Source organism: Camelus dromedarius, chromosome 15 (genome assembly GCF_036321535.1).
Source record: "Camelus dromedarius isolate mCamDro1 chromosome 15, mCamDro1.pat, whole genome shotgun sequence".
Classification (NCBI taxonomy): Eukaryota; Metazoa; Chordata; class Mammalia; order Artiodactyla; family Camelidae; genus Camelus; species Camelus dromedarius.
This window is the reverse complement of record NC_087450.1, coordinates 46,307,086-46,321,444: the sequence shown is the minus strand read 5'-3', so window position 1 is coordinate 46,321,444 and position 14,359 is coordinate 46,307,086. Positions and strand designations below refer to the sequence as shown.

Sequence of the window (14,359 nt, the reverse complement as noted above, 5' to 3'; positions counted from 1 at the left end):
AGAAACTGATACATTGTAAACAGACTATACTTCAATTTAAAAAAAAGTCAGGATAGTGGTTACTCTTGTGGGGGTTAATGACTGACAAGCAGGATGAGGGGGGTTTCTGGACAGCTAGAATCGTTTGTTTCTTTATCTAGATGCTGATTACATGAGTGTCTCTGAAAATTCATCAGGTAGTATGCTTGAGGTTTGTACAATTTTCTCTATGTGTGTAATATTTTTTAAAGTTAAAAAAAATCCTATTCTGCTTTTATAGTGTAGTGACATAGTTGATTAAACATGGTTGCCAAAAATTTGATCAACAAAATAAATAACCGAAAGTGTAAAATAAATTCTAGGAGTCCATACTGACAAATAAATTATTAAAAAAAAAATGCACAGAGGAGAAGAGACAGCGTTCCCATGCAGAAGAATTCCAAATAATTTATGTAGATGTTGGTCTCCCATCAAGGAGAGCATAACTCTCCACCATTTAGGTGTGAGATGTACATAGTGACCTCCTTCTGAAGAGCATGGGGTGGAAAGACGATTAAAAAAAAAAGAGTAAACTGACAGTGGACAAGAACTCCCTCAGCCAGGAAATCAAGGTCAAATCAACACTGATGAGTCATGTTAATAGTATGTACTCTTAATATGATGTGATAAAAATGACACTTTGTGTCACATTAGTCCTTGGTGTACAGCATAATGTTTCAGTCAAACAAAAATAAAGTTCTTATATATTTCAAAATAAAACAAAACAAAACAAATGACACTTTGCCTCTGTGGTCTTCTTCCCCAAAACCCATAGTCTAATCACAAGGAAAACATCAGACAAAGCCCAGTTGAGGAACCACTCAACAAAATACCTGACTGGTAATCCTGGCAAGGTCATCAAAAACAAGGAAAGTCTGAGAAACTGTGACAGCCAAAAAGAGTGTAAGGAGACATGCTGACGAAGTATGATGTCATATTCGGGATGGAATCCTGGAACAGAAGGACATTAGGCAAAATTCAAGGAAATCTGAATAAAGTATGGACTTGAGCTGTTAATGTTCCATCAATATTGATTCATTAAGTGTAACAAAGATATCATATTACAGTAAGAGGTTAATAGCAGGTAGAGAGTATACAGAAACTCTGAATTACCTACATAATTATTCTGTAATCTAAAACTCTCCTACAAAATAAGGCTTTTTTTTTTTTTGAAGAAAGAAAGAAAGAAAAAGATTTCCAATGAATCAGGCCTCATGCCTCCTTGTGTATCCATACTCCTTTATAATATTTCTTACAACTCCTCCCATCAAAAGAGGGTCTGATTTCTCTCTCTTTCAATCTGCATTGACCTTGTGTCTTGGTTTGACCAATAGAATGTGGAAGAAGTAGTGTTCTGAGTCTCTGAATCCAGATCTTAAGAGGCCCTAGAACCTCCACTTTTTTTGTTGTTGTTGTCAAATAACCCTTTATTAAATCATTTTCCTTTGTAGTTCTTAACTCGCCAGGCATTCCACTGCACCACTGTTGATGTTCTCTATGATGTCATGAGGGTGGCGGCCATCAACATTGCAGCCCACAGACTGGGCAGGCAGTCCCCAGGATCTCCTTAATGGTTCCAGAGAGCTCTCTAGCTAGAGACCAGTGCCGCATCTGTCGGGCAATGTTGACAATCTCATCAAAAGTGATGTTTCCACTGTGCTTAATGTTTTTCTGCTTCTTTCTGTCTCTTGGGGGTTCCTTGAGGGCTTTGTTGATCAAGGCAGAAGCAGAAGGTACCACCTCAATCTGGGCCTGTCTGTTCTGAATGGTCAGTTTCACTGTAATCCTCAGACCCTTCCAATCGCCAGTCGCTTTGGCAATATCATCACCAACTTTTTTTGGAGACAGACCCAGGGGACCGATCTTTGGGGCCAAGGCAGATATGACACCGACTTCTCCACCAGTGCACCTCAGGTATATGACTTTGATCTCACTGGGGTCGAACTTAGGCAGCATGGTGGAGGCAGCTGGTGTCAGATGAACCCGGATTCAGGATGACCAAAGAAAGTTGCACCTTGGCCTCCTCCAAGCCAAAAGCTGAAAGTAGAACCTCCACTTTCATTCTTGGAAGTTTGTTGCCTAAGTCCAACTAACCTAACCGCCCCCTCCCCGTGCTGTGGGGAAGTCGAAGCTAGCCACGTGGAGAGGCCAGTGGGAAGCAAGGGACCCCAGCAGGCAGCTGCAGTCCAGCCACTAGTCCAATGCAGCTGTAAGAATGACTCCATGCAAAATTAGAACTGCCCAGCGCAACCCACAGAATATGAGAATTAATAAGTTTGGCGGTAGTTTGTTATACAGTGATACTTAACTGAAACATTTAGAAAACAGCATTATTCTGGGGGTTTAAAAGTTTGAATTCAAGCCCCAGTAGCTATAAGATCTGGGGAATGGAGGAGGGTGGATAGCTCAAGTGGTAGAGCACATACTTAGCACACACAAGGTCCTACGTTCAATCCCCAGTACCTCCTTTAAAAATAAATAAGTAAACCTAACTACCTCCCCACTAAAATAAATAAATACTTTTTTTTTTAACTAAAAAAAAAAGATCTGGGGAAAAATGGAAAAACTCTTACCTGCTAACGTAGAGGTCCTTCGTGAGAAATGGATGAGATAAGGCAAATAAAAATTATTTATAAGCTTCAGAATGCCACATGAACTTAAGACATTATTAGCAGAGAATTATGAATAATAATTGTAACTGATAAATACACAATGCATTTCCCCCTGTGAATTTTAATACCAAAGAAATACTTCTAATGGTGATATTTCTATTCCCTGTGGTATTTAACGAAATTGTTTTCAGAATCTATTCTCAGGTCCCTCAAATCAGGCAAGAGCGAGTCATCTATTCTACCTGTAAAGCAGTTCAGCCCTGCCTGGGTATTCCGATTTCCCGCCGAGATTTACTTTGGAAAGAAGCAATGGTTATATTCTATAACCAACTTCTCCCACACAATCTTTTTTTTTTCTTCTCCAATTTTGCCTAAGTGGTCTGTCAGAGGACCAAAAGTGATGGATAAGAGCTTTTCCTCCTGCTATGCTCCACTGAAGTTCCCTAAGGATCCTTTCCTCACTTACAAGTTGTGTTCTAGCTACGCCCATGTGCAAAAGATTCCCCAGGGATGCTGCTTGCCTGCCTGAGCTTAGTCCTTGTAAAAGAGAAAGGCAAACCCAAGGAGGCTGACTTGTCTGCCCTTCTGTGAGCCCAGGAGCTGGAGCTCCAGCAGAGCCCTAATCAAGGATGTCTCATCTCAAATTGGCCTTCAGCAGGATTCCCTGGAAATAAACCTGCAAATACTTTAGAGACCTATAACCCCTCCCATGTGTGACAATAAGGAAGGGCAACTCTTGTGGCCCTTGCTTCAGGTAGTGGGAAACCCAGTATCTTTGGGAAGCAGGGCTCAGTTAGGAAAAGCTTCAGTGGACTCACTTAGCTTCTTCCTCTAGCTTGTCCTTATAAGCAGTAGTGTGGGGTTCGCCTCTAACGACACATCAAAGAGAGCAAGAAAAGAAACAGATGTTTGTTGACTGTTTATTATAATGGTAGTTACTGTGCTAAGCAGTGTTTCTCTCTCTCAACTTTTTGTTTTAGAAAATTCCAAATATATACAGAAATATAAAAAATAGTATAATAGCAATACAACAATAATAGCATAACAAATACTCAGGGCCAACCTCATTTCATCTTTATTCATACACTCTCCTGCACTTCCCCTGTTATTTTGAAGCAAATTTCAGCTACCATGTAATTGTATCCAGAAATCATATTTCAACATGTAACCCCGAAACATAAGATACAACATAACCACTAATCATTATCATATCTTTAAAAGGTAACAAGAATCCCTAATATCAAATAGCCAGTCAGCATTCAAATTTCTCTAAATGTGTATATCTACCTTTTAACCAATGCAGTCATTTCTCTTAGCCATTTTTGAACCCTTCCCTGCCCTTTTTCATCTCTGTGCATTCACATTTTTTTGTCTCCTCTGCTTGGATTGCCCTTTCTTGCCTACCAAGCAAGATACAGCTCTCCAGATCTATTCAAATATCACCTCATCCGGGAATCTTTCCTTTGGAAAACCAGGCACTTAGTCATTATCTCATTGCTAACACTCTGTTCTATCTGTGTACATGCCTGGCTCTCCTCCACACTGTGAGCTCCTTGAAGACATGAACCTTATACTCCTGGTCCTTGTAACCCCAGTGCTTAGCGTGGTGCCTGGCCCCTAGTGTTTGCTTTGAGCCAGCATATTATTTCCAAGGAGAGGTTCCCTAGGCCTTGCCATTGTTCTGCTTGTTGATCTAACCTTTTCTAAAGTTCAATGTCTTTTGCAAAGATGGTGTTTTTCCTCCCTGATCTGAGTTGGGGGTTGACCTGGTGTTTCAATCTGAAAGCTTTTGGAAATCACTGGAGGCAGGATTAATTGGGTTAGAGCTTTTTTTTTTTTTTTTTTTTTTAGATTCCAGGATTGATATAAAGCAGAAAGGCTGAGGGAAGAGAAAGCCACTTTGTCAATCAGCAGCCTGCTCTGGGATTAGTGTTGTAAGAGCTGTTCAGAACTGAAATGAAAAGGATATTATCCTTGTCCTCTAATTAGATACAAGCTACAAACCTTCTGGTTCTCTGAGAAGGACCTTGGAACATGCTCCCAGTTTCTAAGCTGTAATTCATAACTGTTTGAACCGTAGTTTTCCAGTGTTTCTTTAACCTCAGAACTCCTTATTCAGGTTTATCTAGCCTGCAAAATCAGTATGTTGTACAGATAAAAGCTCTCGTGGAAGGTGGCAAGCAGACCCCTGTGGCCCAGTTCCACTGCGCTGTCTGCTAAATGTGTCCCATGTTGCCCCTGCAACACAGAGCTCAGGGCACCAGATCACTCTTTCACTCAATCTGTCACCATTCAACAATGATTTATTGAGTGGCTGCTACGTGTTTGGTGCTGGTAGCATTGTGTCAAACCAGACAGCTGGACTTCCAATTCTCTTGGATTTACATTCTGAGGGTAATGAGAGAGAGAAGCAATAATCGTGATAAGCCAGTGGTTCTCAAATTTTATTTTTCATCAGACAATCACCTGGAGGGTTTATGAAACTACAGATCTCTGGGCCTCATCCCCAGAATGTCCAATTCAGGAGGCCTGGAGTAGGGCTGGAGAATATGTACTTCTGGTAAGTTCCCAGGTGATGCTAAACCTGCTGGTCCCGGGACCACACTGAGAACTAATATGTCAACAACCAAATAAATAAAATACCTTCAGGTAATTGTAAGTGCTATGTTTTAGAAAATAGAAAAGGGTAACAGAGTAGAAAAAGTAGCCAGTTTAGTCTGGGTGGCCTGGGAAAACCTCCCTGAGAAGGTGATATTTGATTTGAGACCTGAAAGGTGAAAAGGAGCTGGCCATCTACACATCTGGGGGAAGGGCACCCCAAGACAAGGACACAGCAAGTGCAAAGGCCCTGAGCAGGGAACAAGCACAGTATATCTGAGGGGCAAAATAAAACATTAAAAGGGCCAGGGTAATTGTAAATCAACTATACTTCAACTTTTAAAAAAAGATTGTTATCGAAGAATAAAACTTCATTGTTAAAACAAAACAAACAAACAAACAAAAAGTGCCAGGGTAGCTGCAGAGTATTTTAAAGAGGGAGGAGTGATGTAAGATTGTCACAGAAGTAGACAGGAATCAGATCGTGTAGGATACTGCAGGCTGTTGTAGAAAGTCCAGTTTTTAAGGGGCAACATAAAGCCACAGGAGAATTTTAAGTAGGGAACTTGTATGATCTTATTTCACATTTTACATATAAACTATTTGCCATGAAATTTTTTTTTTTTTTTTGGCTATTGAGTGGAGAGTGTGTCGTGGGGGCAGGAAGGGGAGTGAAAGTAAAGGGAGAAGCTGGCAGACCAGCTAGGATGCTGTTGCGCATCCTGGGCAAGGCTGATGGGGGGAGGGGAAGTGGGAGTGGAAATGGGGAGAAATGGGAGCTATGCGGTGGTGAGGAATTGCTGATGGGAGTGACACTTAGCATAACACTTTGCTTCTTGTAGGTAATCAGCAAGTAGTCATAGAATGAGTGAATGAATGAAGCTCTCGTCCTTTCTGAAATGCCATGATTATAATCCTTCCCTTTACTGATGAATTGACGGATACTGTAAATTATCATTCCCAAATTGGATTCCATCTTCTAGTTGGTAACAGGGGGTTTGTGTAAGTACGTGGGGGTGTATGTAAGCGCCTGTCAGTTGAATATTTTTGGATATCGTATCCTTCTTCATTCTCTAGCTCTCTTTTTAAATATTTCACTCCTCCCTTCTCTCCCCCTTTTCAGAGAGAATGCAGGTTTTCAACAGCTCCCGAATTATTTTCTCTTTGTAAAGCAAATTGAGTGGGGGCGGCCAGGGAGCTCTGCCATTCCCCTGGGAGGTGTGAGGAGTTGGTTGGGGCTCTGGTAGCTGGGAGAGCCTGGGAGTGACGAATGCCTCTTCCCTGCTGCACTGAGGGCAAAAATCAATTTATTCCTTTGGGTCATTTTCCCTGAACTGTTTTTATTATCATTTCCACTGCATCTCATGCTACTAGAACGAAATGCAATCAGAATGTGGATTGAATCTGACAAGGGGAAAGGGCCACGAACAACTGTGCGCTGTCAGTACCGTGGCACACGACAGCCCTGATCTCTGCGAGAACAAAGATGAGTCAGGCAGCTTCTGCAGATCAAAGGGAGCTGTCATACCCCTCCACTGACAGGTGCGCTCGGGAAGGAGAATATCTGAAGCACAAGTCATGCCTTCCAGGGGTGCAAAACTTTTAGAATTCCCTGGGGAATTAAACCATTGTTTTAGCATGAAGTTTCAAAAGTTAATAATAAAAGCAGAAAACCTGTTTTCCTTTACAGAGATGCCATGGAAATTCCTGCCCGAGTCAAAAGGATTCAAAGGTCAGCTTTCACTTGCTTTAGCTCCCAGGACCCTGGAGAGTCGAGTCGGTGCTTGAGCACAAAGCCCTTCCTCTCCGGTTCCTGCTCACCTCCCACCACTTCCTTGCCTGGGTGCGGTCCTCTCCCAGTGCCCTGTTTTCAAGGTGATAGCTCTCTCATAGCTTTCTTTCTCTATCTCTTTTTTACAAACCCATTTCTTCTCTCTGAGAGTACCTTAGCCAGCCAAATACGAAACCAGCCGAATTGCAGAACTGAAGTCAGTTCTTTTCCATATAACTGTTAGGTTTACATAAAAACTGTGTTTTATATGTAAATGTATACATTATTAGTTCTTCATTCTTCATTTAAAAAGTAAATAGGTAAAATATAGTATCATTTCTCTCTCAAGAAATGAAAAATATTCTATGTTTTCTTCTTAAAGTGCTGATTTACCTGCTGTGAGCTACTGGCGAGAGACAGAGAGGGGCGGGGAGAGATAGGTGTGGAGGGGAAGGAAGGCAGGCAGTCCTCGTGCATGTAAATTCCCTCCCGTGAGAGCAGTTTAATTGTGTCATCAGACTTTATGCTTATTTTTAAATAAAGGTCTTCTTTACCCAGCTACATTCCAGGGCGGGCACTGGCTTGCGAAAGGGACATCACACATATTGGGCATCAGAAATGAATGTCTAGTTTGGGGTACAGCTCAGTGGTAGAGTACACATGCTTAGCATGCATGAGGTCCTAGGTTCAATCCCTGGTATCCCCATTAAAAATTTTTTTTGTTTTTAAATGAACATCTGTGTGAGTATGTAGGATCTCTACATAGTTTACTTCTCTCTGGAGAGAGATCAAACACATGGCTATGTGGGGAAACGTGCTTAAAATGCATCTTCGAAAGAGAAGAGTGCCAGCCAAATAGATCACACATTATACCAGTACCTGATGTGTAGTGTGAGTGTGTATACCTGTGTATGCCCAGATGAGTGCATGTGCATGGACACACATGCGCGCGCGCGCGCGCGCGCACACACACACACACACACACACACACACACAGGCTACGCCGCAACACTCTGGAGAAGCTCGGCCTTCCATGAATGCTGCCTGTGAACAGAGGCTGGGCAGAGTTCCAGGGTGGGTTGGACAGCTCTGAGCTACCCATTCTTAATAAAGGCCCAATACGTAGATTAAAATATTGAAAATATTTATCTAAGTATTGTTTAATTTCTTGTGTGTGTATATGTTCATTTATTTATTTCAAATTTTCTGACTTGGCATGTATGACTCTTATAATTTAAAAAAGTTGTACATTAAGAAATTTGTCCATGGTGATTACTTGCCTGTTTACTTTCTCTCTAGCAGGAGGAGAAAGGTCTTTGGGATGAGTGTTGGGGCTGAAGTGGTATGGAGGGGAGGACAGAAAAGGCAGGGCTAAGGGGAATGCAAAGTTGCTGTCTACCTTGAACCACTGCCATAAAAGCTCTGCCTACACCTGTGGGGACTGAGGTGGATTTACTATGAAGATACCGAAGTTTAAACCCCAGGATGCCCTGCTTGCCAGTCCAGTGAGGGGCCCTGACAATGTCTTCATACAGTCATATGTTTCTTTAAAAATTCTAAAAGTAAATGATAACTAGACTTATTGTGGTGATCATTTTGAAATGTGTAGAAATATTAAATCACTTTTTGTGTACCAGCAAGTAACATAGTGTGGTAAGTCCATTTTACTGCAAAACAAAGAAACAAACAAACTTATAGACAAAGAGATCAGATTTGTGGTTACGGATCAGGGAAGTGGGAGGGACCGGGTTGGATGAAGGCAGTCAAAAGGTACAAACTTCCATTTATAAGTAAGTACTAGGGATGTGATGTATGACATGACAAATACAACTAACACTGCTGTATGTAGATAAAAAAGTTGTTAAGAAAGTACATCTTAATAATTCTTGGGCACAGGAGGGTATAGATTAGCGGTAGAGGACATGTTTAGCATGCACAACATCCTGGGTTCAATCTCCAGTACCTCCATTTAAAAAAACTAGGGGACGTGGGGAGAAAAAGTAAAAAAATAAATAAACCTACTTACCTCCCCCAAAAGTTAAAAAAAAAAAAAAGAATTCTCATCACAAGAAAAAAAGTAGTTTTTTCTATTTATTTAATTTTGTATCTATATGAGATGATGTTCCCTAAACATTGTGGAAATCATTTCATGATGTAGGTAAGTCAAATCATTATGCTGTACACCTTAAACTTATACAATGCTCAGTAAAACTGGAAGAAACAAATCCTAAAAGTAAAATATTTTTACTGTAGTCACTTAAGACCACTCTTTCCACTCCTCCTTCCCTCATACCCTCAAGGCATGGCTGCATCTAGCTAAAGGGGAGTTGGGACATACTTAGCTTGGTTTAATGGGATAGACTGATGTGGTTCCCAGTCTAGATGTATAGTAAGTGTATGGATAAATATTGCTAGCTGACTTAGTATAGGAAAGACTGCAGGGAATACTCTTACCACTCACTCTGCCAACCCACCCACTCTGGTGGCAAAATATGAAGGCTCAGGGCCAGAGACCACAAACTGGTAACAGACAGTCCCACAGTGTCTGGCACCAGACATCAGTGGGTAGTGAAGGAGAGACAAGGCCTGAAATCTACAAAGCCAAAAGCTGGTCTGAGAAAATCCTTCCAATTTATCAGACATGGAAATCAGTAAAAGTGGACAATTTGAGTCTTATCAAGCCCTGATCAAAATGGAAGTTCCCTCCTGTCACGAATGTCCGTGACGCAGGGCACATAATCATAAACACACAATTCATTTTCTCCCTGTTTTTGACGGAAATTGTGCAAAAGAGAATTTATCAGAATCCTTGTGGCATTACTAAATGAGCCAGTATGTCTGTGTATAGGTTTTTTGCCTTCCCACAAATGCTGACATATGAAGACAATATAAAAAAATTAATAATAAGCCATTACAATTAGGACATTGCCAACAAACTGGTTAATGAGCATTATTATTTCAACAGAATCTAAGATTAGTTATTGCATACAAACACACATACACACACACACACAAATAAGTTGAAATGCCCTGAAATCTTACAATGCATAAATGAAAGAAACTTTACATTTTCCCAAATTTAACCATAATTCTAAGAATTTAGATGTCATTACCGATGAGCTGAAGCAGAAAGAAACGTTTCTAAACTCTTAACAATTAAAGAAAATTTCAGTAAACCATTTTAAAAGAAAGACTGGATTATTTTTCCTTTTTTTTTTGGCTAGAAAATTTCACAAAATCATTGTCACATTCAGGGGCATCCAAAAATGGCACAGTCAGAAAATGCAGGGAAGAAGTTTTAGAGAGGTCTGTCAGGTATTGAAATAATAAACATATTATATTATTTTTCTGAATTTTGTGATGTTGTGGTATTTGTCAGCTTTTAAATTGTGTAATTTGTGATTTATTTTCTCATTCTACCTATTCATTTCTAAACCTAATTTTGTTTCACTATTTTCTTTCCTTTTCTTAGTAAGAGCTCTCCTTCTTCTTTCCTGAAATTGTATAAGGTCCAAGTCCTGCAAATCTTGGCTCTGCTGTCCCTGGCTGAGACACATCTGGACTTTGCAAAAGTCATTATATGAGCCCAGAGAATACAGGGGTTACCTTGTGACCAAGAAGAGGATCAATCCATAGAGTTGTGCCATAATAAAACCCCTGATTATTAGCTACTCAGAATAAAGACAAAAATCCCTATCTGGAAGGTAGGTGTGACAAAGTTCTGGCCAATGGGAATATGCAACTTCCAGTTTCCCATTAAGGAGCAGGGGACACCCTCTACTCCTTTTCTCCCTTTCCAGCGACTGGAATGCAGATGTAGTGATGAGTATCTTGGCCACGTGGACAAGGACCACACTCTAAAGATGTTGACTCAACAAGGTGGAAGGTGTGTGGGTCTCTAATCCTATGGAATAGCCCTATCAGTCTTCAAAACAGCCCTGGTTCAATTATACCCATATTACTATTTGAGGGAGTAATAAAGTTTCAGACTTGTTTAAGCCCCAATTATTTGTTATCTCCATTCAGGCAATTGATCTGATATCCTGGTACAACCATAATGATAACCCATTACAATTAGAGGACTCTGTATTCTTTATAAATTCTGGAGTGTCTCTCTCTCTCTCTTTTGTTTTGTTTTGACTTGGAGGGAGGTAATTAGGTTTATTTATTTTTATTTATTTTTTAATGGAGGTACTGGGGATTGATGCTCAGGACCCTGTGCGTTCTAAGCACACACTCTTCCACTGAACTATACCCTCCCTCCTTGGAGTGTCTCTTATCTTGAGTAACTGCTGGTTGGGGTCGGGGTGGTGAGGGGAAGATCATTACTTAGATGACTGGAGAGTTGAATGACTTGCCTAAGGGCATACAGGAGAGGGGCCTCTACAGCCAATTCACCAGTGAGGTCAAGTGCCAGGTGAAACCCAGATGTGTGAAAAGTGAGCCAGGAAGGTGAGCACACTGGGTTTTTCTGCTCTTAGCATTCAGAAAGAACTTCTCAAAGTAAGTCAGACAGAGACAGACAAATATATGATATCACTTATATGTGGAATCTAAAAAAAAGTGATACAAATCTTATTTACAAATAATAGACTCATGGACATAGAAAACAAACAATGGTTACCAAAGGGGAAAGGGCAGGGGAAGGATAAATTAGGACTTTAGGATTAACAGATACATATTAATATATATAAAACAGATAAACAACAAGGACCTACTGTATAGCACAGGGGACTATATTCAACATCTTGTAATAATCTATAATGGAAAAGAATCTGAAAACAATATACATCTATGTAGAACTGAATCGCTTTTCTGTACGCCTGAAACTAACATTGTAAATCAACTACACTTCAGTTAAAGAAAAAAGAGAAAGAACTTCTCCCTGACTATTCCATTTGTAAACCCCTAGAGTAGGACAGTTCATATCCTGTCTTTTCTCCTCCTCTTGTGCTTTTCTAAATTTGCTGCAGCAGGCAGAGAGCGATATAAAATATGAGAGGGTTTTTGCTACCAAGTTAACGTGCTCCCTCCCCCCCCCAGTTTCCTCCTTCCCCTCCTCCCTCCTCCGTCATTCTGTCACTAGGCAGCGCTGCACAGCGCAGGGCCTGGTGGAGACCCTGGCGCTCACGGGAGGTGGACAGCTGAGCAGGGTGGCAGCCCTGTAGGGGTCAAGAAATCAGCCACAAACAAGGGAATTGGGCAAATAAGTAAAAATATTGGTGTTAATGGGAGCCAGGTTTTCAACTGTCACAGAAAGGAGTTATAAATATGAAAAACAGGAACACTGGAATGAACCCTAGATGCTGGGTTGAAATTGGGGCAATGAACTCATCATTAGATTGGTAGACATGAAGTCAATGCAACTGTAAAGTGTGTGCGTATGTGTAACTATGTTCATACTATGTACATATATTTTTTCAAGCTCTGTCCATTGAGACTGGGAATAGCAACTGCCATTAGAAATAAGTGTACCATTCTCTACTAAAAGGAACCAGGACTCCTGTGATAAGTCTGGAACATCTTTGTGTGCCAGAAAATAAGGAAATGCTCAAAAATTAATGGGAACATTTCAAAAAGTCACAGAAGCCAGTTTGAAAGCACTGCCGCTGACCAAATCTGGGATCATTTGAGTATCAAAACAAATAATAATAATAATAGATTATAACTGATTGAGTATAATAGGAATCCATAAGTCCATATTGATATAAATAAGCAAACCAACAAAACAGATAAGGAGAAGAGAAAGCATTTTCTAACAAGTTAGGGCCAACTAATAAATGAAGGAAAAAATGCAATTAAAAGCCATCATTTGGCAACCATACAGCAATAATTAATTCAAGCAGGAAGTTATCAATGGGCGTTAATATTTTGGGGGAAATTTAGAGGAGAGGGATATTTACATAGTTTCACAGTATTGCCTCATAAAATGCTTATTTAATTACAAATGGATAAAGAACCCTGGCAGACACCACCTTAATAAATGATCAAAGTTTAAACCTCCACTAATAGGACAAAGCAATGTCATCGCGTCCCACCTGATGGGATACAATGAAAGGATCACAGTGTCACTTCTGTGCAGCACCTGAATCTAATCATGGGAGACATCAGACAAACCTGAATCAAGGGACAGTCTACAAATTAACTGGCCTATAATACTAAAGAATGTTAAGGGTGACATAAAGGTCATGAATGGACTGAGGAATTCTAGATAGGAGACTAAAAAGACATGACAACTAACCCAACACATGATCCTGGATTGGATCCTTTTGCTGTAAAGGTCATTCTTGGGACAGTTGGCAAAGCTTGAATGGGGTCTCTTGGCTAAGAGTATATGCAAGTTCTTAGTGTGATTCTTGCAACTATTCTGTGAGTTTTAAATCTTTTTTTTCAGTGGAGGTACTGGGGATTGAACCCAGGACCGTATGCATACTAAGTATGCGTTCTACCACAGAGCTATACCCTCACTCTGAGTTTTAAATCATTTAAATACAAATAAACACAACAAAAAATGTAAATAGTGCGTCAGACTAACAAGCCCTCGTGCCTTCCAGGCCCGCTTGCCTGCTGACCATTTGTGTGACTTTCAGGAAACCACTTTCCTTTTCTGGGTCTACTTCTCCTTATTGCAAAATGGAAGCCTTGGATATTAACAAATAATCACTTTGGTTTTCTAGCCCAAACGAGGTAGCAGCCCCTGGTCCCTCTACCCAGTGGTAAGGAAGGGCCATGTGGTTGTGCACCAGGGCTCCAGGGGCTCCCAGGTGCCCCCAGGTGGCTCTGTGCCCTCTGCCTCTCTACCCTGGAGCTCAGCCCTGGTGTTGACACAGGCAGGTGCCCCTGTGCTGGTGCGGAAAGGGCAGGCCCACCGTGAGCATGACTCAGAACCACACATGGCAGCCAACGAGATTCTCAGACTTGAGTGAGTGTTGACTGGAATCACCTGGAGGTGCTCCTTTCAAATGGAGATTCCTGGCAAGTCTCCCTAACACTGACTTAAAGCCCGGAGGTTTGTCGAGCACCATTAGAAGTCTGGAAGTGGACAGAGCCAAGCAGTGCAGCAGCACATACCCTGCCAGGGACTCGGGTCTCCCGCTTTCTCCACTCCGTCACCCTTTCCCTGTTGTGCTTGTTGCCTGAGGATTGCCATGTGGCTGCTGCTCCTTGAACAAGCCTGACACCTCTCACCCATGACGTCTGCATTCGCTTCTGCTCTCCTAGAGTCCACTTCCTTACCTCTTTCAGCAATTTGCTTCGCTGTCACCTTCTTAGTAAGGGCTTTAAAGCTGCACCCCTCCCTCACCTCCATCACCACCACCATCAATACCTAGAACTCCCCATCTCCCTTCTCTGTTTTTCT

General features: G+C 41.2%; 1 protein-coding gene across 1 annotated transcript; it reads right to left on the bottom strand.

Annotated features, from left to right (window-relative positions):
• Window positions 1-1,501: 1,501 nt before the first annotated feature.
• LOC105100039 (large ribosomal subunit protein uL11-like) lies at window positions 1,502-1,974 on the bottom strand. Its single transcript, XM_064494235.1, has one exon. The coding sequence runs from the start codon at window positions 1,972-1,974 to the stop codon at window positions 1,540-1,542; it is 435 nt and encodes a 144-aa protein (XP_064350305.1). The 3' UTR covers window positions 1,502-1,539.
• Between the last annotated feature and the right edge of the window lie 12,385 nt (window positions 1,975-14,359).